The sequence below is a fragment of the Carex rostrata genome, chromosome 18 (assembly GCF_964058835.1).
Source record: "Carex rostrata chromosome 18, lpCarRost1.2, whole genome shotgun sequence".
NCBI lineage: Eukaryota > Viridiplantae > Streptophyta > Magnoliopsida > Poales > Cyperaceae > Carex > Carex rostrata.
Genome location: NC_135935.1, coordinates 646,312 through 671,395, shown reverse-complemented (window position 1 = coordinate 671,395; position 25,084 = coordinate 646,312). Strand labels below are relative to the sequence as shown.

Sequence of the window (25,084 nt, the reverse complement as noted above, 5' to 3'; positions counted from 1 at the left end):
CTAGTTGATAAAGTAGAAAGTAGGCTACAATTGTGGAAAAGCAATATGTTATCTATAGGTGGTAGACTTACCTTGTTAAATTTAGTACTTTCTGCTATTCCACTTTATGCTCTCTCAGTGTATAAAGTACCTCTTACTGTTATTAAACTGATAGACAAAATTAGAAGAAGGTTTATGTGGCAAGGTAACTCAAGGAAGAAAAAATACATCCTTTTAGATTGGTATACACCTAGGTTAGCTAAAAAATTTGGAGGATTAGGTATTCTAGACCTTAGACAAATGAACATTTCCCTTATGCTTAAGTGGTGGTGGAAACTTAAAAATAATGACTATGTTGGCCTTTGGAAAACCCTTATTCTACACAAATATATTAGCAACCATTCAGTTTCCCCTTCTCCTTTCTGGTCTTCTATGAATAAAATTAGTCATATTGGGGATATGAGTACTACTTATACTCCTGGTTTACAAACTCAAGTTAGGTTTTGGTTAGATCAATGGTACCAAAATTGTTCCCTTTCTATTAAATACTATTCCTTGTTCTCTAAATGCACCAATAAAACAGTACTGTTAGCTGATGTCATACACACTCAAGGTCAGGTTTTGAAATTTCGAATATAATTGTTAGGTGTAGATTATATAGAATGGTTAGAATTGCTTGCTATATTAGCTCTACTTCATTCACTTTGCCGCATGACAAGATAGATTGGAGATGGAAAAATTCAGGGAAGTTCTCCACTCGCTCTATTTACACTATTCTAAACTTTGGTGGGTACCAACCAACCAATGCTATGATTTGGTGGCATTTACCAATTCTCTCCAAAATAAGAATATTCATGTGGTTAGTGACACATAATCTTATTCTGACCAAAGATAATCTTAATAAAAAAGGATGGATCGGTAACACTCAATGCCACATTTGTGGTCAACATGAAACAGTAGATCATTTGTTTCTTAATTGTGACTTAGCTCAACAGGTTTGATTCTGGTTAGGAAAAAGTCAAGAGGTAATGCATCTCTGGCACAATTGTGATAGTTTGATTCAGTTTGCTTACTCTCTTAGCCTTGCCGATCGCACAGGTTTTCTAATTGTCCTCAGTGCTGTCACTTGGACACTTTGGATATGTATGAATTCTCATTTAAAAGCCACATATATAAATATGTATTAAAATCTACTTTTATAACTACATCAGGTTCCTTCTTATTTTTACAATAATGGATAAGTTCTTGACTAAGAATGACATTATTTAAAATATATCTATTTTTAATGAATGCTGATTTGATTAGCATCAATAATAGAAGACATAATAGGGTCTAATTGATTAGTTAGGATCTTTGAGAGAATCTTAAAGCTACAATTCACTAAGTTAATAGATCAAAATTTGCTAATGAGATGAACATCTTTTTTCTTAGATATCAAACATATAATTGATTTATTTAATATATGTAAATCTAGTTTATGCTCATAAAAGTAGATACATAGAGAAAATAGATCTTGTTAGACTACATCCCGGTATGATAAAATAGAAATGAGAGCTCGTCAGGTCCAGGAGCACATTGTGCAGAGGAGCTGAACACTGCCTCGTTTAGTTCCTGGACCGTCTCTGAAGAAGTTGTTGCAATTTGTATTTTGTTTTATTAAAGATCTATTTTTGTTCAGATTTCGAATATGTAACATCCAAGTATCCAACACAGAATCTTATACCAAATTTTTTATTTATACCATAAAATTTAATTAATTAATCTATACCATCGTTCGGATTTCTCTGTCTGTTTATGCCAATTTTTTTTATTAAAAATCTACTTTTGTTCGGATTTCTCTTTCTGTTTCTCTCTCTTCATTTTCTTAATTCTACGGTTAAAAAATTTCCGAATCGAGAACCCTTCCTAAAACCCTTCTTGCCCGACTCTATCAGAATTCCACCAGCCCACAATGAAAGCTCTCCGCCTCACCTCCGCCGCCGCTACCTCTGTAACTATCCGATCATTTGTCTCTCTTCCTATCCGCCTCTTCTCCGCCCAGACAGCCTCTGACTCGGAGTCTCCTCCAAATCCCGATTTTGATGGCTCAGATTACACCCTCCCTTCCACCCCCTCTCCTTCTCAATCAAATCCTAGACTGGACTCATACTACCGAGCGAGAGCCGATGAAGCTCTGTTCGGTAAGAAGATGCAATCTCCATTGCAAGAAGAGAAAGAGAGGGAGAGAGCGAGTAGGCTTGCCAGATCCCTTCTAGAAGCTGCGATGGAATCGCCTGAAAACGTGGAAGAGGGAGATGATATGGTGGTAAGAGAAGAAGACCAAATGTCTCTTTCCGTGGGAATTATTGGCGCGCCTAATGCTGGGAAATCGTGTCTGACTAATTTGATGGTATAGTTCTATTTTTGGTGGCTACTCCGTGTCTGATTTGTATTTCATACCTTCCGAATTTATACTTGTCTATTTTGAATATTTAGTAGAATTACATCATTCAGATCCATTCTAATGCCATTCACTTTATACCGCACAGTAGTTGGTTTCTTTAGACAATTACATTTAAGGCTGTCTTTGGTTTGGAGTTCCATGTATGAAGACAGTTTTCATTCACAACTTTTTTTTGCCTATATCTTTACCTATCTGGTGCAGTAATGAATTACAATTTACAATTCTACCACTCCATTCTCTTTTTATTTACATTTATGTTAGGTGGGAACAAAAGTGGCAGCTGTATCAAGAAAGACAAATACAACCACACATGAAACTTTGGGAGTCATTACCAAAGGGCATACTCAAATTGTAAGTTTCATTACTTGGTACAGGACCAAAACTTCCCAAGTATTATGTATTTTTTGGCTAAATTTAATGCTTAATTCGAAATTGACCCTGAAGTGGTGGGTGTTCTTAGTTTTGATCTATGGAGCATCTTTGTAAACAAAGAAGGTGAAAACAAAAACAAAAAGAAATAGAAAATTCACCTGGTTCAAGCTGGCATGGAATATGTTGTACTATTCTGGTAGATGTTGTACAAGTTCCCTTTTTTTATTTCACACATCTTATTGTTTACTGCATTTTTGTATTTTATTTTTGCAGTGTTTCTTTGATACACCAGGGTTGATGATAGGATCTCACGGATACCCTAAGGCAACTGATGTTAGATTTCGAGTGGAGAGTGCTTGGAATACAATCAACCTATATGATATGTTAATTGTAATTTTTGACGTACATAGGCATTTAACCATGTAAGGTCTCTTTTTTTCTTATGCCTTTTCTTTGAAGTATAAATTACACGTCACTGCCAAAAACTCCAACATAGCATTTTGTTTGCTGTCAAGTTTTTACTTGTACTAATTTGTGCCCCTGGATTCCCCGTAATAATTTTTATTTGAAATAAAAAATGAATGAAAATCTTCATTAGCACTGATGTAGAATATTTTATTTTGTTGGGACATCTTAGTATAAAATGGCACATGGCATGTTATTACTGAGCCAGTGACTATGATTTCATCCAACTTCTGCCTAAAAGATGACCGCCCAAGCATTTGGATAGTTTAAGAACCAAAATGTGAAATCTGAAGCTCTAGGGTCTAAATTTGCAAATGTATAAAACTTCAAGGGCTCAGGGCCCTATGGTTAATAATCTTTTGGAGAGGTATTCCCCTTTCTGCTTCTCATTTATGGAGAGAACAGTAAGGGTGGAAGCAGTTGATATAAAACAAGAAAAAAAGGAAATGATAAAGAAACTGTAAAAGGAGGGTTCTGTTTGCTTTATTGTGAGATAGAGATGTTTGTAATTGGTTTTGGGTTATCCAACTTATTTATGGTATTCATTATGCAGAGTATATTGGTGTTTTGCATGGTAGATCGACAGACCTAATGTTTTCATTATCAATTATTGTATTCAGTAATTGAACTACTTGAAGAAGCAGACACATCAAAGAAAATTCTTATATGTTGGTTTGTTTGTTTTGCTTTTATAGCCCCGATAAAAGGGTTATAAAGTTGATAAAATTACTAGGTAAGGAGGAGCAGCCTGATCAAAAGAGGATACTTTGCATGAATAAGGTTGATTTGGTAACCGATAAGAAAGATTTGTTGAAAGTTGCAACAGAATTTGAAGATCTCCCAGGATATGAACGGTATATGACATATTATTCTTTTTCCATGTGTGCATTCACCCGCGCAATTGTGTTGTAATCAATTAGTGTCCACGTGTGTGGTTGATTGTTTTAGTCAATTTGCTTATGTCGTATATATAATTTTTCTTTGTTTGTTTCACATAGTTGTGGTGGGCAAGTCAGATTTGATATCAAGTGGTCTTTTTGGAATGTAGGTACTTCATGATATCTGGGCTAAAAGGTGCTGGTGTAAAAGACCTTGAGCAATACTTGATGGACCAGGTATGTTCGTACGAAATGGTACTTCATGGTATCTGGGCTAAATGGTGTTTTTTCTTGTGCAATACTTGAAAATTCTCCTCTTGAATGCATATTTTATTTATAAGTTATTGCTACATCTAAATTCAACTGTAGTAAACTTTAGTTGCATGCTTGTACCAAGGCTGTATTTATTTATTTTTTATATAAAAATTAAGTAAACAGTAAGATGTTTTTTATTATAATCATCAGCACCAATTGGAAACTATATATAGTATCAGTTTTGTCGTAACTGAAACTTCAAGACATTTTATGAAATGACCACTTATATGTAAGATTTTTATTTCTTTGTAGGTGTGTAATAACCAACTATTTGTTTTCAATGGAATAATTGTAGGCAGTAAAAAGGCCATGGGAAGAAGAGCCGGAGGTTATAACAGAAGAAGTGATGAAAAATATATCTATGGAGGTTGTGCGGGAACGGATGCTTGATCACATTCATCAGGTACTATTTTTTTTTTTTTTTGGTAAAACTTAAATTCTTGCATCCTTTTCACCTGTTGTGAATGTTTTCTGTTTTTTTTTTTTAAGGAAATACCTTATGTGATTGACCATAAATTGATGGGATGGAAGGAGTTTAGAGATGGCTCTATTAGAATAGAGCAACACTTTATAACACAAAAACAAAGCCAGCGCCAAATTCTTGTTGGAAAGAAAGGATCTAAAATCGGGTATACTCTCTCTCTCTCTATATATATATATATGAGTAGGGTTAAAATGCACCATTGGTTTTGTGCCCCAACCACACCCCACGTCTTTATCTTCGTTTATAAAGTTCAAAAAGTCGATCTGAACCGCTCACCATGATATACATATTAAAATGTGGTTACAGACCAAATTTTATATTTTTTTGGAATTTTTTTACTATTTTTTTAGATAGGTACAAAATCACTGCATCTGGACACTATCCAGATGCAGTGATTTTGTACCTATCTAAAAAAATAGTAAAAAAATTCCAAAAAATATAAAATTTGGTCTCTAAGCACATTTTAATATGGAGATCATGTTGAGCCTCTCAGATTGACTATTTGAACTTTGAGAATAGAGATAAAGAGATGGGGTATGGTTGGGGCACAAAACCAATGGTGCATTTTAACCCTACTCTCTCTCACTCTCTCTCTCTCTCTCTCTATATATATATATATATATGTACGTATGTATGTATATGTATATCTGAATTTTCCTCTCTAAATTATCAAAATATGAAAATTAGAATCCAAGATGGAAACATCAAAAGACAATTAAGGAAAGCCTTAATAAAAATTTCCTTGCAGATACATTCTTCTCCTATTTCTTAAATTCTTAAATATGAGATTACTTATCCCAAGGTTCATAGAATTTTATTTGAAGGAATAATGTATGATATTTCTGTTTTTAGAGCAATTTTGATTCTTGAAGATTTAGTAGTACCAAAAGAAAATTAGTTTTTTTATTATATGATAGGTGGACATAAGTTTGTTTTTGTAATTATGATCATCGCTATTATCATATAGTTATTGTTCCCGTCATCCTCATTATTTTAAATTATTATTGTCATTGTAGGAGAATTGGGATCGAAGCAAACCGAGAATTGAGATCCATATTCAAAAGAGAGGTTCATCTGATCCTTCAAGTCAAAGTTGCTAAAAGAAAGGGCGCTTAAATTGCGCATCAGTTCTTAAAGAGTACTTTCTCGTCCTCTCACTAATTTGTTCGACTTTGGTTGGAAACTTGTGTTGCTTGTTGATAGCATAACACACATGTCCATTGACTGCTACCTGACTTTCCAGCCCTTCGTCTGCCTTGAGATATATGCGGGTGCTGGCTATTTGTTCAAGAAAAGATACTGAAATGCAGCAGTTGATAATTCCTGCATGGATACAGTTTCAAAAATACAAATGGAAAGGAACAGACTGCTCCTGAAATATATATTCTATTTTGTCGTACTTTTTTTTTGTGAAATTCTGTGTTTCTGATTCTACCTGGAATCCTGCAGACACTTCAAAGCAAAGCTGAATCAGCTATTCAAAATTTACACGAAATCTTACAAGGACATGGTTGAAAATCCCCTGGTGATTTTTTTTTCTAAACATGGCGTTGACAAGATGTACATTTTTGCAACATTTTATATAGTAGTTCATAATTTTATGAATATTGCTCTCTTTACGAAATAGAATAGTCTGTTTGAGAAAAAAAAGGGTTGAAAGGAGGTAATGTAAAGACTTGTATAGAAAGTTGAATGATAAAATGTAATAGTTTTGTATCACAAATTATCAGAGAACACGAGATGAGAATAGATTCACGTATTTGCTATTCATATGCACTTGTTACCGTCGATCATCACTAGAAAAGGAGTTGAATTGTATTGTTTTTTCTAAAACTTGACATTCATTTTTTTAGTGTGTTTTGCACTTGTTAGACGTAGTTTATTTAGGATAAACATATTTTTCGATTAACAATCTCAGGTATCAATTGATATGTATCTACATGAATATATTAATCTTATGGTTATGAGTATATATCTCAAGTTCTCAACCTCAGAATTTATTATTATCTTCTTCTTCAATTTTTTATTTTCAAACAGTTTAAGGTAGGTTATAAATGAAATTCAAGGTAGGTTAGAAATGAAATTCAATTGGAATCAGTAACACACGGGGACTTTTTAGGAGATCATCCATTCTAGTACTACTCTTATCCAATTTGTGAATGTTTTATTTCCAAAAATAGATTTTTAGACCACTGACTTGCGTCAAGCTTATCAAAAAACTTTTTTTTTTTTTTTTCCGGTTTGGAAAAGCTCTATAAAAACTACACGTGTGGAGTTTCAAAATTTATTATATAATAGTGAGAATTCATACCTAAATTTGCCATCAAGAGAAATTAGCTTCATTTAGATATGTTGAAGTCAGCCCAAAGATAAGAGAAAATTTGGAATCTTTTATTTTATATATATTTTGAGGAGCCCGTGAGTAGAAGACTAGTTTTGGGCTTCTCGAAAAAGTACCAGAGGACTTGCAGAATTAGAAGACTAATTGTGGGCATTCTCTCTGTTGCAAGCTTGTACTAATTGTACAGAACCTTGACTAACAACACTCGATCATGCTTCGTCTCCTTCGGTCGCGCCACCTCACCTCCATCTTCGCCACCGAAACACTAGTTTTATCTAAATTCTACGCGACCACTACTCCTCCCAAATGGACAGACACCGTAGACTACCTAGACGAATCGGGTTCGGTTATCTCCACCTCCCCCGGCGCCCGACCCGTTATCCCCAGCCAAGACTCCACCTTCCTCGCCGGTTCCGTTCCTCTCCCTGTTTCCCACCCCGTCGCTGCCGCGCGTCTTGCCTCTCTTGCCCTCCGCCATCCCTGGGGCCCCGACCTCCTCTCACGCCTGGACTCCCTCCCCTCTCCTCCTTCTCTGTCCGTACTCCTCTCGTCCATCTCCTCTTTGCCTTCATCTGATCCCACCCCTTCTTTGTCCCTCTTCAACTGGGCCAGGAGGCAGAGCTGGTGTGAACTGCTCAAGTCTGAGCCCCTGTTCAATTTAGTTCTACAGAGATTGGAGGGGTCGACGCATTCTGAGCATGTCCTTTACCTGTTCGATGAAATGATTTCATTAGGAGAGAAGGATCAGGAGCTGTTATCTCATTTCACTCCCTCCCTTAACCTTGCTGTGCAGTTGCTTGCAAATGCCTCCTTGCTAGAACCTTCTTTTGCATGCTTCAAGAAGCTGAAAGATCGCAACTTTACACAATTCACCACGCAGACCTTCAATTCTATGATTACCCTGTTTCTGACAAAGGGGCTTCATTACAAGGCTTTTGAGATATATGAATCAATGCAGACAAGCCAGTGTTCTCTCGATTCAGAGACTTATGAATTGATGATCCCCGCTCTTGCTAAGTCTGGCCGGCTTGATTCAGCTTTGAAACTATTTAGTGACATGAAATTGAAAGAGGACAACAAGACCAAACCCTGTTTTGGAATTTATTCATCTTTGGTTGACTCCATGGGAAAGGCTGGGAGATTAGATGCAGCAATGGGGCTCTATCGAGAGATGCAAAATTTGGGTTATAAACCTACTAATGCCATAAATGCATCTATAATTCAGGCTTTGGTCAAAGCTGGGAAGTTGGATGCAGGCATGGATATCTGGGAAGAGATGAAGCGGGTAGGATTTCGACCCAATTTCAGCCTTTACACCATGATGGTAGAGGCCAATGCAAAATCAGGTAAATTAGATGCTGCTGCCTCTTTGTTTAATGAAATGGAAAAGGCTGGATTTTTTCCAACACCTGCCACATATGCTTGTTTGATTGAGATGCACTCAGCTGCGGGTCAGGTGGAGTCTGCCATGTGGGCTTATGGTTCCATGGTCAATGCAGGTGTACGACCTGGTTTAGGTACCTTCACCTCTTTACTTACTCTCTTAGCCAAGAAAAAAATGATTGATCTGGCTGCAAAGATTTTACTTGAAATGAAAGCAAGTGGCTATCCTGTAGAGGTAAATGCAAGCGATATGTTAATGGTTTATGTTAAAGAGGGGTCGGCTGAATTAGCCTTAAAGTGGCTTCAATTTATGGACTCAGCCGGCATCCGTACCAACAATTTCATTATCAGGCAATTATTTGAATCTTGCATGAAAACTGGTATGTACGAATCGGCCCGGCCCCTACTTGAAACCTATGTGGGGTCTGCAGGAAAGGTTGATTTGATTCTTTATACCTCGATCCTTGCATATCTAGTTCGTTGCCAGGTGGAGTCTAATGAGCGTGCCATCATGGAGATACTCAGCATCACCAACCACAAGGCACATGAGTTTTTGTGTGACTTATTCACAGGGCCTGAACAGAGGAAAAAACCAGTTTTGTCTTTTGTTCGTGAATTCTTTCAAGGGATAGACTATGAATCTGAAGAAAATGCAGCTCGGTATTTTGTTAATGTGCTGTTAAATTATTTAGTTTTAATGGGACAGATGAACCGTGCAAGGTGTGTATGGAAAGTGGCGTATGAAAACAAGTTATTCCCAAAAGCCATAGTTTTTGACCAACATATTGCATGGTCTTTGGATGTGAGAAATCTATCAGTAGGCGCTGCTTTGGTATCTGTGGTGCATACCTTGCATAGGTTTAGGAAGAGGATGTTGTACTATGGGGTTGTCCCACGTCGGATTAAGTTGGTCACTGGGCCCACACTCAAAATGGTCGTAGCACAAGTTTTGGAATCTCTTGAGTCGCCGTTTGAGGTTAGTAAAGTCGTTTTGCGAGCTCCTGGGGATGCAGTTTTGGAATGGTTTAAGAAACCGATTGTACAACAGTTTTTGTTGAATGAAATACCATCTAAAGGGGACGTGTTGATGCATAGGCTCAATGTGTTGTTTCCTAGCTCGGCACCTGAGCTTAGGTCATTGTCACCTCCTAAACCTTTCTCCAAAGGGAGGTATTAGTAAACTATTTTTATTTGATCCTAGATTTTCTTTGATATTCTTGGTTTTTTAGGAGGGTTAGTATAATTAATAACTTATTTTATGTGGAGTCTCTTTGTTGTGTTGTGGGAAAGCATGTATAGTAACATTCAAAATGAAACGTTGTGCAGTTGTGCTCTCTCCGTTTCTTTTTTGTTTTGTTTATTTATAAACCTTAGCGATAGCAAGTTGGCATTTGTGCTCTCTTTTGAAATTCTTGGCAGCGACTGGCAAGTTCTCTCTCACGTTAAAGTGAATTCTCTGATATAATGTTCACAAGCATTTGTAATAACAGAACGTGAGACATCTATATGCCTTTTATTGGGTCTGTGTTATTGCCTAAAAGACTAAGCAAAATACAACTAATGAGTTCGTCTTTGATCTAGTGGCAATGGCACATGGCTCTCATGTGAGAAGTCATGAGTTTGAAACTAAAGTGGTGAAAACCTTTTTAATATACACAGGAATTTGAAAGTGTATTGGATGACTTGACTCTAACTCATAATTTGAAAAAATAAATAAAAAAACAATGAGCGGAAAATAGTGTGGATCGGTGGAGTCTGTTTCCACTGATTCTATGGAAACTGTTTTTCATAACAATCACATCCAACATGTTTAATTGTTTCGTTGAAATAGTTAAATTTGATGCTATTTTAAAAAAAAATTCAAATGCCTCTTACAAGCCTATGGATGGTTATCATCACCATTCGTCAGTCAATGGTTGTGGTTTTGCTGAACAAATATTGTTAACAAACTTAATATAATGTAAGATAGTAGATTTTTGAATTATTTTTTATCTATCCCTGCTTAATACTTGGTCTCGGTACATTAAGAGAGTTGATCATGAGGTTTTTAGGTTCATTGAACCATCTTCAATGTGCGTGTAATTTGCAGTTTTTCAGTCCTGTAGTGGAGCTCAGATCTCCTCTCCAATTGTACAAAATTCATGGAATGTTCAAATTTAACCGAATATCTACCTAATAATGGAGCAAGCGGTCTGAATTTCTTGATTAATTAGGTCAGACAGCTTCGTCTGAGGTATCAGGATTTCCGTTTCTTTGCACCCCATACATTTTCCTAATTTTTCATTTTATGTGCAAAATCGGCTATGAGCATCATCTTAGCCTGATTCTTAGGACTGCAAACAACAATTTCTAAATAAAAGAAAGAGACATGATTTATATATAGTTTTTAGAGTATCAGATAGGGAAATATAATGGTCCTTGTTTTAGTGAATCCAGGAAAAAGTACTGCCAAACCATCGAGCAATTCCTTATTCTTCCATCCTCTTTTCATATCTTTCATTCTTAATTATTATAATTGCAGATAAAACTGCACATTTCAACATACTACATGAATATTATAAAAAAAAACAAAACTCATACTCATCGTAATATAACAATATAACATTGCTATTTTGTACTATAACATAACCGAGGCCATGCATCACTTCCAACTCTTTATTTCATTTCAAATGCAAGAACAACTGAATCAAACATTTGACTTCAAGGTTTTGGCAATATCGATGACAAAACGGTATCTGACATCCGACTTGGCAAGCCGCTCCATCGCATTGTTTACATAATCAGCACTGATCAATTCTATGTCGGCTGTTACATTATGCTTTCCGGCAAAATCAATCATCTCTTGTGTATCCTTAATTCCTCCAACACAGCTTCCAGCCAGAGTCTTCCCTCCTGTAACAATACAAATGTACAACAGATGTTTTATTATTAACATTAAATATGACTAATTAATTAAAAGTAAACTTTAAAAATAGAGAGAAATTGGAAATTTTAAATAAAGACAACTTTAACATATATACCCAATACCATGCTAATTGAAATGACAATTGTTGACAGTTAAATTGAAGTAGTTTGTAGGAATAAAAGCTAAAATGTAATTACCAAAAATTAAAGCGAAGGCAGGGACCTCCAAGGGCTTCTCGGGTGCACCGACCAATATCATCTTGCCATTTGGTTTGAGAAGTCCTAGTAGAGGCGGGATGGCATGTGTAGCTGAAACAGTGTCAATTATTCCATCCATGCAAGCCATAGCAGCCTAAAAGTATATATATATTGCAGTAAATTAAAGACCATGATCAAATGAATTAAATCAATGACAATGCTTTATTTTTATATATACTTTCCACAATCATTTACACAGGAAAATAAATCAGACATGTGCATGTCATATATTAAAAAGATAATAATTACCTTCATTTGTTCGGCATTGCTACTAACCAAGAAGGCATCGGCACCCAACCTCTCAATTGCCTCCTTCTCTTTCCTCAGGCTGGAACTGATAACTGTCACCTTCATTCCAAAGGCCTTCCCAAATTTGACAGCCACGTGGCCCAGGCCACCGAGACCCACAACTCCCAAGTGCTGTCCTGGCGTGTTAAGCCCGTGATACTTCATCGGTGAGTAAACGGTAATACCAGCACAGAGCAGTGGGGCCGCCTTATCCAGTGGAAGACTCTCCGGGATGCGAATCACAAAGTTCTGGTTCACAACTATCATGTCAGAATAGCCACCGTATGTTATGGTACCATCTCCTGGGGGCACAGAATTGTAGGTAAGAATCATTCCTGGGCAGTAGTTTTCAAAGCCAGTGGTGCAGCTTTGGCAAGAGTTGCAGGAGTCGACCAGGCAACCCACCCCCACTTTGTCCCCAACTTTGAAATTCTTAACATTAGAGCCAACCTCAATGATTTCACCTACAATCTCGTGTCTGTAAAAATAAGGAAGTTGTATATATGATGTTAAAAGAACGAGTCATGAAATAAGTTATATATAATAAAATTAACTTCATTTATTATATTTAATTTATTTACCCGGGAACGATGGGGTAGATGGTATTGTGCCATTCATTTTTCAAGCTGTGGAGATCAGAATGACAGATGCCACAATATAATATCTTTATTGATACATCATTGTCTCCATTGTTCCTATTAAATTAAGTAGAAATTAGAGAAATGTTGGTTAACTACGAAAGCTTAAATTAAATGATGATAAGTATAGTAATTAGTAAAGAGGGAGTTGTGAGTGTAGCATGCTAAATCTAATACATGAACTGGTGTTAAGGACAGATATATAAATTATAACAAGTGGCATCGCTAAATACTCCAATATTTTCACAATTAAACACTGGAGAAATACTTGGGGGATAGATCCTATTCTTAAATATGTTGTATTATTCTTTTGTTATTTTTAAGTTCAAAATAAGGAATTACGTACAAAAATGAAATTAAAAGGCTGTGAGTGGTTGAAATCGAAAACTAAAATGGGTGGACAGAAGGGCGGATACGAAGTTCACATGCATTCATTACTTCATTAATTAAAAGAAGAAAGGAAACTTAATTAATTAATTGTATGCCTCACATTGTAAGTCTGTAACTTCACATTTATTATTTTGCACCAAATAACACCATCTCCATAAACTCTGTATTTATTGAACTTCCAAGCTGTAGGTACAAAGATGCACCACGTCACCACGATATATTTTGTATCTTTATATTATTCTAAGATTTACCATTAAAGACTCGACTTTTCATATTAGCAAATAAATGGCTAACTGTTATTGTCTTTAAAAGGTGTTCGTTCTAGCTCGTTCACCCAAAGTACTTAATTAAACTTGTTTGTAACAGTGATGTAAATAATGGTATGCCATGAAAGGTCAAAGCACATAATTTCGTGCCTGTATAATTTTATCATTTAGTATTAACTGAATGTACGTGTAAAACGTGCATGGTATATGACTTTTTAAGAGAGGTCTTTAAAAATTCGTACGAAATTTCAAACGAGAGGCTGAAATCGCATTTTGTAGCAACAGCGGTTGTGGATTCTGTTGAGTCCACTCACTTTGAATCTCCGCTATGCCCTTTGGGACCCACAATGAGATACCTCATACCTGGCTGGGATTTGCTCTTCACCCCTATCTTTAGTTTTTTCCGGAAAGGACCCAAAAAAAAAAAAGACTACATTTTTTTTTTAAACAAGCCCGTATGCAAAACTAATATCTCACAAAATTCTAGGCAAGAGCACGAAGGAAATTAGTCACTGCGTGATTAATCATGTTACGGAACTTTACATTATGTTACGTTACATGTGTCGATTACATGACGTGACTATTCACGTGACATGACCGCATTTGAACGAAAATTACACGTCACGTCACGTCACGTCACGTCACGTCACGTCACGTCACGTCACGTAACGTCACGTCACGTCACGTAACGTTACAGTTTGAAACATAAAGTATCGAATTTTTTTTCCTATGTATATAATATCTAAGTTTTTATTTTAGTGTAGGTTCTATCACTGATACTCATTGGTTTTAATTTTCTCTAGTTTAGTCTAATGAATATTTGTAATTTAAATTTTTAAATAATATCAAATGTTCAACGGTCTTTTCTCAAAATTTTTTTTTTTTGCAACATTATTTAATTATTTAGAATTTTTCATATTTTTTTATGAATTTTCAACAATTTAAATTAAAATATAAAAAATTAACGTGACTAATTTACGTCATATCACGTGTAATCACGTCACGTCTAATTACGGAGTGACTACATGTAACGTGACCATCTATCACCATTTTAATTACGTCAAGCGTGACACAGCATGTCACGTATTTTTTTTCTCTACTCTACTCTAGACAAGACTCCTAATATATAGTTGTCTAAATACAATCTGCAGCTGTGATTTCCGTAAACTATTTCTATGCTGTCTATCTGTGTGGCGTGTGGGGGACATGATGATTCTCACTTTTTATCAACAGCATTGTAAGCTGCACAGTTAAAGCCGCAAAAACACAATTGTATGCGGTCGGGTACATTCTTTATTTGTCTTCCACAACAATGCTAAGAAAGAAAATAAGAAAGAAAACATTTGTTTTTGATATGGTTCAAAAATATTTTCGATGAAATCAATATGTTTATCAAGTCAACAAGGAGAGTATTTAATCAAAATTAAGAAGTACAAAACTGAGAGCTCAAATCCGAGAAAGATTTGGTTCAAAAGTATTTTCGATGAAATCATTTGATGTAGAATTACACCAGTTGGACTTGGCGTCGATCGTCATGAGATGTATCTACATAGAGAAACATGGATAGAGAGAGAGAGAGGGAGTCAGGGAGACGAACCTTCTTGAAAAGGGGAAAGGAGAGAGAATGCCTGAGGAGTCATGAGCAGCCAGACCAAAGGCCTTACGGGGGTGCTCCTCCTCCGGCGCTATTTTCTTCCCGTTTGTTGGAGCTACCATTGTAGTTTCTCAAAAGAGAGAGAGAGAGAGGGGTTAAGACTTAAGAGAAACAGATCGATTTTTTGGATTGGATGTATTGAGGGGGGCAATGGCAGAGATCGATGGAGGGAAGGGGAGGGGTGCACAAGGGTTTATATAGCGGATAGGAGTGTGTTCGTTTAGAATTCGTATCCTCTGCTTTAACTTGAAAAAGATGCGTTAACTTAAAAAGAGCATCTTTTGAGTTAATGCAGACGATGCGGACGTGACTGATCATTGCCGACGTCACCGCTGACGTCATATACATGTAAAAAGGCTACCTCATATTTTCTAATGTTATATATAATAATTTTTTTATATCCACCAAAAATAACGCATTGACGACACATGAAACACAAGATTGGCTGTCTTAATATGCTTCTTCTCTCTCTTGATTTTTTTTTTTTTAATTAAGAGCATTTCTAATTTAAATTATGTTTTAGGTAAAAGAGCTTCTTTTTGAAAAATAGTTAGGAATTTTCTTTTAATCTAATTTATTTTTCATTCATCAGAGAACAAGAAACCTCATAGTTAGGAATAGAAAAATATTTGTTACCCCTTTTCCGGTCAATGTTAGGACGAAAAAATGTTTAGTAATACTAGCTTTTTTTTATGTCTGCAATTGTCAGAAAAAATAGATAAAGATATAATTAGTTTTCATCCAACCTATATTTCGAAATATACCTCTTCAATCCCTAGAAAATTTAATTTAATTTGAAATATAATTAACTAGAAATTTTAATTCTCTCTCACTTTCTCGACCTTTAGAATATAACTGCAAAATCAACTTTTATGAAATTGTTCACAATTTAGAAGCAACGGGAAAACTCGAATTGCTATTTTTCAAAAGGAAAAAATTTAAACGAATAATCAGCCATTTGATATTTACTATTTAGACTATTTTATTTTTCTTACTAGATGAGTATAAAATATATACATATTTTCTTTTGTGATCTTTAACGCATTTCGTTTACCGTCCTGAAGTATGGATTCTCTATTCTTTATTCTTTATGGGCTAACTGATCACTCCAATGTGTAAATTTTGATTCAGCTCTTGTTTACAATTTCACTTTTAATTTTCAATCTTATGTACTATTAGTATTGTCTTTCTTGTTTTCCAATTTATTTTTTATGTTGGTAGTTTGACGGTATTATTTAATTTTATAAGTTGTTAATTTTATTATTGGTTGTCAGTTTTTAAGATGCCCTCTAAGGTCAAATTGAAACTTAATCATGTTGGAAAAATATTAACTAACCAACTAGTTTTTAAATCTGAAATTTGATCAATAAAATAAATAACAATTATATTAAAAAATATAATCAAGAATATAATTAAAACTTTATTACCCGGAGCTGCAAAATGCGGACCTAAGGCAACTTCCCGCCCTAAGCGCAGGAATAATCGGTTAAGCTTGCCCCAAGTTACGCCGGTATTCCTCTACCTTCGGGCGCAACCGTGGTAGAAGTTGATGTAGCTTCTTTCAACAATGATAGCAGAATAATATGTTTTTATAAAGAAAATATTTATTTGTGGGAGAATAGAAATTGAATTTATGAATTATAGAGCTAATAGGAAGAGCAAGAGAATGTGAATTGTTGAATGAATTATTGGGTTATTGGATAATTAGCTCTTCAAGTATCATGTATTATTTATAGACAAATAACAATAACACAGATAAATCTGTGCATTTATGACAATTAAAATCGCATTCATTCTCTATTACAGTTTCTATATATATTAATGAAATTGAACTGTTGAATATGAGGAATGAATGGTCATCATGCATAGCTCAAACGGAAATTGATTAATTGCTTGCGCAAAGTGCATTGATACCACACACAGCTGATATCCAAAATATATTGGATTTGATTTTCTGAGGCAATGAATAATGAGCATCTATATAGAAACTGAATCAAAAGAATTAATTCACAATTAGCTCTATAATTCATAAAGCTAAAAACTGTTAATATTAAAATAAATATTATTTAAATTTTGAGTTTTAAAATAAATTTCTAACAAATCAATTGTGGATTTTTTTTTTTTTTATAATATGAAGGTCATTCTGTTAAGAAATAAATATTTTATTGTTGCTTGGGTTGCAATTTGTAAAAGTAAAGCTCAAGGGGCCGGGTTAGAGTATTATTGATTTATATCGGTTCAATCAGACTTTTTTGAATAAATGGTGGGTACGATTTCAAAATTTCCAGATACATGGTATGTGAAAATTCATCAAAATGTCAAATATGATAGTTCATGTTATTCTTTTCAATGTTCTCTTTTTGGAAAAGGGTGATTAAGGGTGCCAACATTGTTATGTTGGTTTCTCTAGATAGTTAGACAATGACACTGCAATTTTATTTTGAAACGACATATGGTTAGACTGTTCTTTTCGGGTACGGAAGTTAGAATAGCTAGAATAGTAAAATTTAAGAATAGCAAATGAGAATAGAAAATAAATAGTGATTTTTATATTAGTATAAAAGTGGTGCTATTCCGATTAGTAAAAATATTACTTGGATTGTAAATCTGAAATAGTGAATAGCTACAACCGATAAAAAAATAGTGTTAACAAGGTGCTAATTAAGAGGAAAGATAGCTAGGCAAGTGGGGTCTCAAATGAATTGTCACGACGTAGAGATAACAGAAGTGGTGTCAATTTTATAATTTCGGAACTGTGTTAGCGGAAATCTGAGAAGAAAGTATTTTTTTTTCTCTCTTCACACTTTCGAATAGTTGTTATTCCAACATTTACAAGGAATAGAGAATAGCAGCTATTCTAACTATTCCGAATAACAAAAATATTATTTGGATGTACGTTGCTATTCCAAATAGCTCCTATTCTAGAATAGCACTCTATTCTAGCTATTCTCATTTCATCCAAACGTACCGATTTACTTTATTTATTTTTTATTTTTACTATTACAACTGATTCTGATTTACTGGTAAATTAGTGGTGTTTATCGGTTCAGTTTGGTTGAAACCGAATCAAACTAAGTATACCAAAGTTATAATTCGGTTTTAAAAATAAAACCGAACCGAACCGATTTAGCATTGCAACCGAATCGAACCGAACCGAACCAAAGTTTTATTTCGGTTTGTTAGGTTCAAACCGAAATATATTAATTTTTTTATTTAAGACAATTTATTTATAATAAACCGAAGTATATTAAGAAATAAACCAGGGAATTAAGAAATAAACTAGGATATTAAAAAATAAACCGAAGTATTTAAAGCAACTGATTAAGAAAAAAACCGGGGCAGTCTGTACCAAATTCATAATATATAAAAGTTCGATCGATTCGGTTAATTTGTTTTTTTAAATTTCCAAACTAAACCGAACTGAAGTTATAATTCAGTTTTAAAAAACAAACCGAACTGAACCATTAAACCAAAAAAATCAAACTATTTGGTCCAAACTAATTCGGTTCGGTTCAAAACTGACTAAACCGGATCCAATGAACAACCCTACTAGGTATTGAGGCTTTTCCTAATAATTGCTTCTCAATCCAATTCAATAGACAATTGACTGGTATACTCTTAATTGAATGGAATAATCTTCACACTTAGTTGAGCTCTTGTCATCTTGACTTTTCTATGTGTGACTCTCTTTTGTGGAGATGGTCACATGTAGGTCGTTTTTCTATACATTTTTATTACGGAACTGGATTTTCTGCCCCCCGGGGTGCAGAAAATTCCTGCCCCTAGAGTCACTGCGGGGTGGGACCGGTTACTGTTAAAAGGTTTAACTACTGTTACTGTTTTTAAATGAGGGCCCACCCGCAGTGACTCTGGGGGCAGACGATTCGGTCTCTTTTATTACTAATAGGTTGAGTTTGGAGACATTGTGAATACTGAGTTTGCTTCAATATGGAACTATAAAATTCTTTCAAGGATAAAAGTTTTTTCATGGTTATTTAAAAGAAATAAAATTTTGAACAAAATATAATCTTTGTAAAATGGGTTGGCCAGTGATCCCTCTTGCTCCTTTTGTGGTGCTTATGAAATAGTAGATCATTTATTTGTATACTGTTATTTTACAAATTAAATATGGCAATAGATTATTTATCATAATAATTTTATTTTTGAGGGTTTGGATATGAATGACATATGATATATTGATGCTTCTATTCCTCTAAAAAAAAAAAAATAATGATTGAAATGTTGCTGTTTTTTGGACCATTTGATTGGAGAGAAATAAATTATATTTTCAATTTTGTTCCATCTCTTTCTTGCAGACTATGGTTCCAAAGCTATAGTTCTGACTTCTTTTTAGTGTCCTACACTCAATGATTCTTTGTTTTTACATTTATCACTAATTTTGTCTAGTCTGTCTATATCTTGTCAGGATTTTACTTTTTTAGGGACAGAGGAAGAGACATTAAAGGCAGAGGAGGGGGACGAGGAGGAGCCACTCCAACTCTAAGATTCAATCCTTATGTTTGACATAAGATTCCTAGAAGCTTTTACTGATTAAGATATAGTGCTAAGTGTTCGCACAAAAGTATGTTACAAAGTCTCAGGTACAGCTAGCTGTACCCGTTTAAAAACCTTGAATCAACTCTCGTCTAAGACTGCAAGTGCACAATCCTATCCGTATAGTATAATCAAGTATCGATCCTCAGGGACGGTATAATTCAACTCTGGATTCCTACTAATCTGAGTTAGGTACTAGAAGTGACAAACTTGGTTTGAATTTGTTTCAATTTCTAAATTCAATAACAGAAGATGACAAAAGAAAATAAATGTTTGTTTCAGTCAATTTTAAAATAATGTTTCCAGGGTTTCAGATTTCATCCTCAACTTTGCCTCTCTGGACCCTCACGCGACTCGCATGCTCTCGCATGCGACCCTAGTGACGCGACCCGCATGGTCTCCCATGCGACTCGCGTGGTCCTCGAGTGAATGCAGCATTGAACCTGTTTCTGAGTTATTCGATTGTGCAAGGTTCTATTGACCCTACCTAAGATTCCTGAGCCTCAACTCTCGTTTATTAGCACCAGAAACCTAGTAAGGAATTGCAATTTCACCTTCTTAGATCTACAACTTCAAACTCTCGTTTATTCGTGTTCAATCTAAGTCAATTGTTCGGTTTACTAAAGGTATCCACTATCTCTCAATAGATGGAAATTTCACCTTTCGGTTCAATTGATCTACCTTTTCAGATCTCTAACCTACCTCAAGTACTTGATTAAATTGCAAGAAGGATCAAGGTCAAGATATTAGAAGAGATGCAAGAAACATTCAACAATAGACAATAAGATTCAATCAAACAATCACAATCAAGCAATGAAAGAATAATACTCAATCAATTGATCACAAGAACAACTTCAAATTCAGATTCAATGCATTACAAACAAAGCTTTAGACTACATCAACCCTAGAAACAAGAAAGATATACTCAAACAACATCATAAAAGATAAGATAAGAGAAAAGATAAGAGATAGGATCATGATGAAACCAAATGAAGCAATCTAGCAAGGATCTTCCCTCCTTCCTCTCTTTCTTGATCAATACTCCAATTCTTGAGGTTTTGAATCTTCAAATTCGGAACTCCCCCTCTGGTGGCAGGGGTGGTCTATTTATAGACTTTCCAAAACGAGCACTTCAATTCTGGGCCTTTATTGGGCCTTCACTATCTGCTCTGGAGACTCGCGATGCGACCAGCGTCAGGTCTGATGCTACCCGCATCGACTCTGATGAGGGTCGCGTCAGATGTGATGAGGGTAGCGTTAGATGTGATGAGGGTCGCGTGCAGAGTCTCAGAATTCAGTAACTTCCCTGATTTCGCCCGTTTTATGCAAAATAAGAATGAAATCGCAGCAGTACCACATTCTATGGATATTCAATGTAAAATACGCGATTTGGTGGTTTAAAACGCAGATTTTGGTACAGGAATTGGTCGGAACAATAGATCAAATATGGAGATATCACTAAGATAGTATGTGTGCTTGTTAATTTCAACTTTTTGATTATATATGAGCTTTTTGTTTGATGCATCAGTTGACTTTCTTTCTTTTGATTCTGGTAGGATCAAGGTTCTAAATAGCGATTATAGCGGCACAGCGGGGAGACAAAAAAAAGCTATTGCGAATAGCGTAGCTATAACGAAAGCTATCATACATAGCGATTTTCCCTTTTTAAATTTTATATTCTATATTTCTACTAATTATCAACATAATCAATATTAGAGAATTGATGTAACAACTAAATGACAACTAATTTAAGTCTATACTTTATATCAATTACGTAAATAAGAAGAAATTTTTTTTAAAAAGTAACATTATTTAATAGTTCATACTTCATAGTATTACATATTATAATAAACAAAGAGCAATTAATTTTATAAGATAAATGATATCACCATATTTGATCTATTGTTCTAACCTTTTTCCGTACCAAAATCTGCATTTTAAACCATCAAATAGCGTCTATTACATTGAATATCTATAGAAAGTGGTACTGCTATGCTTTCATTCTTATTTTGCAGAAAACTGGCGAAATCAGGGAAGTTACTGACATTCTGAGACTCTGATGCGGGTAGCATCAGACCTGACGCTGGTAGTATCAAACCTGACGCTGGTAGCGTCATGCCCTGACTCTACCACAGACGTGAGGCGCATCAGACAGGTTCCAACGCGGGTCGCATCACTGGTGACGCGACTCGCGTCCAGAGTTTCCAGAGCAGACAACGAAGCCCAATGAAGTATTCGTTTTGGGAAAGCTATAAATAGACCACCCTCTGCCATTGGAGAGGGGAGCTCAGAAATTGAAGAATTCAAATCTCAAGGCCTTTGGAGTGTCGTTCAAGAAAGAGGAGGAGCTGAGGACTGAAGATTGGAAGATTCTTCTTAGATCCAATTCCTTCTTCGGTTTTATCATGATTTCTTCTCTTATCTCTTTCTTTATCATGCTTGAGTAGATCTATCTTATTTCTAGGGTTGATGTAGTCTGAGATTCTGTTTGTAATGCATTGAACTTGAATTTGAGTTTTTCTTGTGTTTGATTGCCTGAGTATTATTCTTTTATTGCTTGATTGTGATTGTCTGAATGAATCTTGATGTCTACTGTTGAATGTTTCTTGCATCTCTTCTAGTACTTTGACCTTGATGTTTCTTGCAATTAGATAAAGTATTTGAGGTAGATCTTAGATCCGAGAGGTGAGATCAATAGTAACTGAGAGGTGAAATTTCCATCTATTGAGAGATAGTGGATACCTTTAGCAAACCAGACAATTGACTTAGGTTGAATATCAGTAAACGAGAGTTTGAGGTTGTAGATCTAAGAAGGTGAAGTTGCACATCCTTACCAGGTTGATTAAGACAATAAACGAGAGTTGAGGTTTAGGAACAATAGGTACGGTCAACAGATCCTTACACAAGCAAATAACTCAGAAACAGGTCAAATGCTGCATTTACTCGAGGACGACGCGAGTCGCATGGGAGACCACGCGGGTCGCGTCACAAGGGTCGCGTGAAGGTCCAGAGAGGCAGAGTTGAGGATGAAATCTGAAACCCTAGAAACTTCGTTTTAAAATCAAAGTAAAACCAAACGTTTAATTGCTTACCTTTTATGTTATTGAACTTAGGAATTTAAACAAATCAAACCAATGTTTTCCCAAAATCTAGTACCTAACGGAGACAAGCAAAGATTTAGAGTTGAACTGTACCGTCCCTGAGGATCGATACCTGATTATACTCTTGAACGAAAGTTGTGCACTTGCAACATAATTCAAAAGCTAAATCACGGTTTAAAAGGGTACAGCTCGCTGTACCTGAAACTTTGTGTATATCATACTTTTGTGCGAACAATAAATGAAGTCAATATACATATTTAAACATTTGATATATAATAATAATAATAATAATAATAATAATAATAATAATAATAGAGATGGGCTACATATTTTACTGTTTGCGAAGTAAAGCGACTATTTTACTTCACGCTCATATTTTGCGATTTTAAAGTTGAAAATGTCGATCCGAACCGTTCATCTTATTTTCCATATTGGAATGTGCTTGGAGACCAAATTTTACATTTTTTGGAATTTTTTTACTATTTATTAAGCAATTTTGAAAGTCGCTGATCTGATGGTCCAGAAAATTTTACTGTTTTTCACTGTTCACAGCGAAACAACAATTTTAAAAAATGCTTCATAAATAGTAAAAAAATTTGAAAAAAATGTAAAATTTGATCTCCAAGCACATTTCAATATGGATTAAACATCTAACGTTCGGATCAGTCGTTTGGACTTTCAAAATAAAAATACGGCCTGAAGTAGAAACGCATTTTACTTCGCAACTCACCGTAGCCCATCTCATAATAATAATAATAATAATAATAATAATAATAATAATAATAATTAGCTTTCAATTGAAACGAATGATAATAATTTTACAAATGAATACTATACGAAGAGCAATCAAAATGAAGAATTAACATTTGAATATTTCTCGATATAGAATGAGAGAATAAATCACAAATAAAAACTGAAGCACATAGTTTGTTTTAGCATACTTATCGTAGAAGACCACGTAGCATTAGAGATAAGAATAGAAGTACAGAAGTTTATATAAATTACAAAAAACAAGTCAATGTAACATAGCGGTAGCTATAACGGGTCGCATATAGCGGTAATAGCGGTCGTAGCTGAGTTAGCGCACTTTTATCTCATAGCTTAGCGTTTATGGTCTGAAAAAACTATAGCTAGCTATTTAGAACACTGGGTAGGATGTATCTAAACAATTCCTGATTTCTTAATAAAATCAGTAGGCTTGATCTCGGAAATAAATCTGCTACGATCCTGAGGGATTGTAGGGTCCTACGATTCTAAATCCAACCTTTAATTTTTTGGGCTGTCTGGGTCTCCATAATGCTTTTTATGCATGAATCTCAAAACAAATGAAAGGTTGGATTTAAAATCATAGGACCCTACAATCCCTTTTAAGATGGTAGCAGATTTATTTCCCTTGATCCCACTTTTAGAAGAAAAAAAAGAGGTTAGGTACGGATTGTACATGGATTGCGTCGTTGGCTCTCATATAGATTTTTAAACATATTCATAATGTTGGGCTAGGGCTTGTAACACGCAAAAAAAGAAAAAAGAAAGAAAAGAAAACCATAATGATTGGGTTACAACATGTTATTCAATATTCAATAAATTACCCACCAATCATCATTTGAATTTCGGATTCAAAATACTAATATTGCAGATTTAGTTATGACTTGTGGGAATTTAACTCGCCAGATCCATCTCATTAAGAGCGTGTTCAGATGTCACAGAATTACGGAATGAGAATGAGAATAAGAATGGGAATGGAAATTCACTTTTGAAAAAGTGAAAATTTACTTTTGAAAAAGTGGGAACCCACGGGTATAGAATGCATGAGATTAATTACGAGAATATGAGAAAATGAGTGTTCGTTTGTATCATGGGATTAATTATGAGAAATCTTTATTTATTTTGAAATATGTATATTTATTTAATTGTTTTAGTTTAGACTTGAGCATTGTCCCATAATTGGCATCAAAATAAAGGAGATCTCTTTATAAATAACTGTCTTTTTAAAATGCATTAAATATTTTTTAGGGTGTGTTGCATATAGTATTTTTACTCATATATTTCAATTCTTATATTAATAATTTTAAACTATTATCTTAATCACAATATGATACAATTTTAAAATTAATTATGAGAATGTACTAAAATTAGTGTACGGTTGTATCATGAAATTAGTTGTGAAAAATCTTAATCTATTTTAAAATATATTTTTATTTAATTTTTTCATCTATTTAAATAAGAAAATGTTATAACAAAAATAATTAGTCTTTACTTTTTTCACATATTTTTCACTTAATTTATACAAAAAATAATTCACAATTATAAGTTTTTTTTATATACTAGTTTACATTTTTTTTTAATTGAAGGAGCACAAAATCCAAGATAA

General features: G+C 34.7%; 3 protein-coding genes and 1 long non-coding RNA gene across 4 annotated transcripts; 2 read left to right on the top strand and 2 right to left on the bottom strand.

Annotated features, from left to right (window-relative positions):
- Positions 1 to 1,851: 1,851 nt before the first annotated feature.
- On the top strand, positions 1,852 to 6,576 carry LOC144569281 (GTP-binding protein ERG-like). Its single transcript, XM_078319548.1, has 9 exons — positions 1,852 to 2,368; positions 2,684 to 2,773; positions 3,068 to 3,216; positions 3,955 to 4,113; positions 4,308 to 4,374; positions 4,748 to 4,855; positions 4,942 to 5,081; positions 5,953 to 6,074; positions 6,386 to 6,576. The coding sequence occupies exons 1-8, from the start codon at positions 1,931 to 1,933 to the stop codon at positions 6,050 to 6,052; spliced, it is 1,251 nt and encodes a 416-aa protein (XP_078175674.1). The 5' UTR covers positions 1,852 to 1,930; the 3' UTR covers positions 6,053 to 6,074; positions 6,386 to 6,576.
- On the bottom strand, positions 4,920 to 5,696 carry LOC144569283 (uncharacterized). Its single transcript, XR_013516034.1, has 2 exons — positions 5,564 to 5,696; positions 4,920 to 5,098 (listed from the first exon to the last, which is right to left on the bottom strand). It is a non-coding gene; the product is annotated as an uncharacterized LOC144569283 (long non-coding RNA).
- An 824-nt stretch (positions 6,577 to 7,400) lies between the features above and the next one.
- On the top strand, positions 7,401 to 9,994 carry EMB2217 (Pentatricopeptide repeat (PPR) superfamily protein). Its single transcript, XM_078319921.1, has one exon. It carries the CDS (start codon positions 7,489 to 7,491, stop codon positions 9,835 to 9,837), a length of 2,349 nt encoding a protein of 782 aa, XP_078176047.1. The 5' UTR covers positions 7,401 to 7,488; the 3' UTR covers positions 9,838 to 9,994.
- A 1,109-nt stretch (positions 9,995 to 11,103) lies between these two features.
- Positions 11,104 to 15,215, bottom strand: LOC144569279 (putative cinnamyl alcohol dehydrogenase 5). Its single transcript, XM_078319546.1, has 5 exons — positions 15,002 to 15,215; positions 12,692 to 12,805; positions 12,072 to 12,588; positions 11,763 to 11,916; positions 11,104 to 11,552 (listed from the first exon to the last, which is right to left on the bottom strand). Exons 1-5 carry the CDS (start codon positions 15,118 to 15,120, stop codon positions 11,347 to 11,349), a joined length of 1,110 nt encoding a protein of 369 aa, XP_078175672.1. The 5' UTR covers positions 15,121 to 15,215; the 3' UTR covers positions 11,104 to 11,346.
- Positions 15,216 to 25,084: the final 9,869 nt, after the last annotated feature.

What these genes read in the sequence shown, in the direction of transcription:
- EMB2217 (XM_078319921.1), top strand. Translation starts at nt 7,489, where the DNA reads ATGCTTCGTCTCCTTCGGTCGCGCCACCTCACCTCCATCTTCGCCACC.
- LOC144569279 (XM_078319546.1), bottom strand. Translation starts at nt 15,120, where the DNA reads ATGGTAGCTCCAACAAACGGGAAGAAAATAGCGCCGGAGGAGGAGCAC. An exon ending in ATCTACCCCATCGTTCCCGG is followed by an intron (nt 12,589 to 12,691) that starts GTAAATAAATTA and finishes TTATTTTTACAG; the next exon opens with ACACGAGATTGTAGGTGAAA. An exon ending in GCAATGCCGAACAAATGAAG is followed by an intron (nt 11,917 to 12,071) that starts GTAATTATTATC and finishes ATATACTTTTAG; the next exon opens with GCTGCTATGGCTTGCATGGA.
- LOC144569281 (XM_078319548.1), top strand. Translation starts at nt 1,931, where the DNA reads ATGAAAGCTCTCCGCCTCACCTCCGCCGCCGCTACCTCTGTAACTATC. An exon ending in GTACATAGGCATTTAACCAT is followed by an intron (nt 3,217 to 3,954) that starts GTAAGGTCTCTT and finishes TTGCTTTTATAG; the next exon opens with CCCCGATAAAAGGGTTATAA. An exon ending in AAGAAAGGATCTAAAATCGG is followed by an intron (nt 5,082 to 5,952) that starts GTATACTCTCTC and finishes TTGTCATTGTAG; the next exon opens with GAGAATTGGGATCGAAGCAA.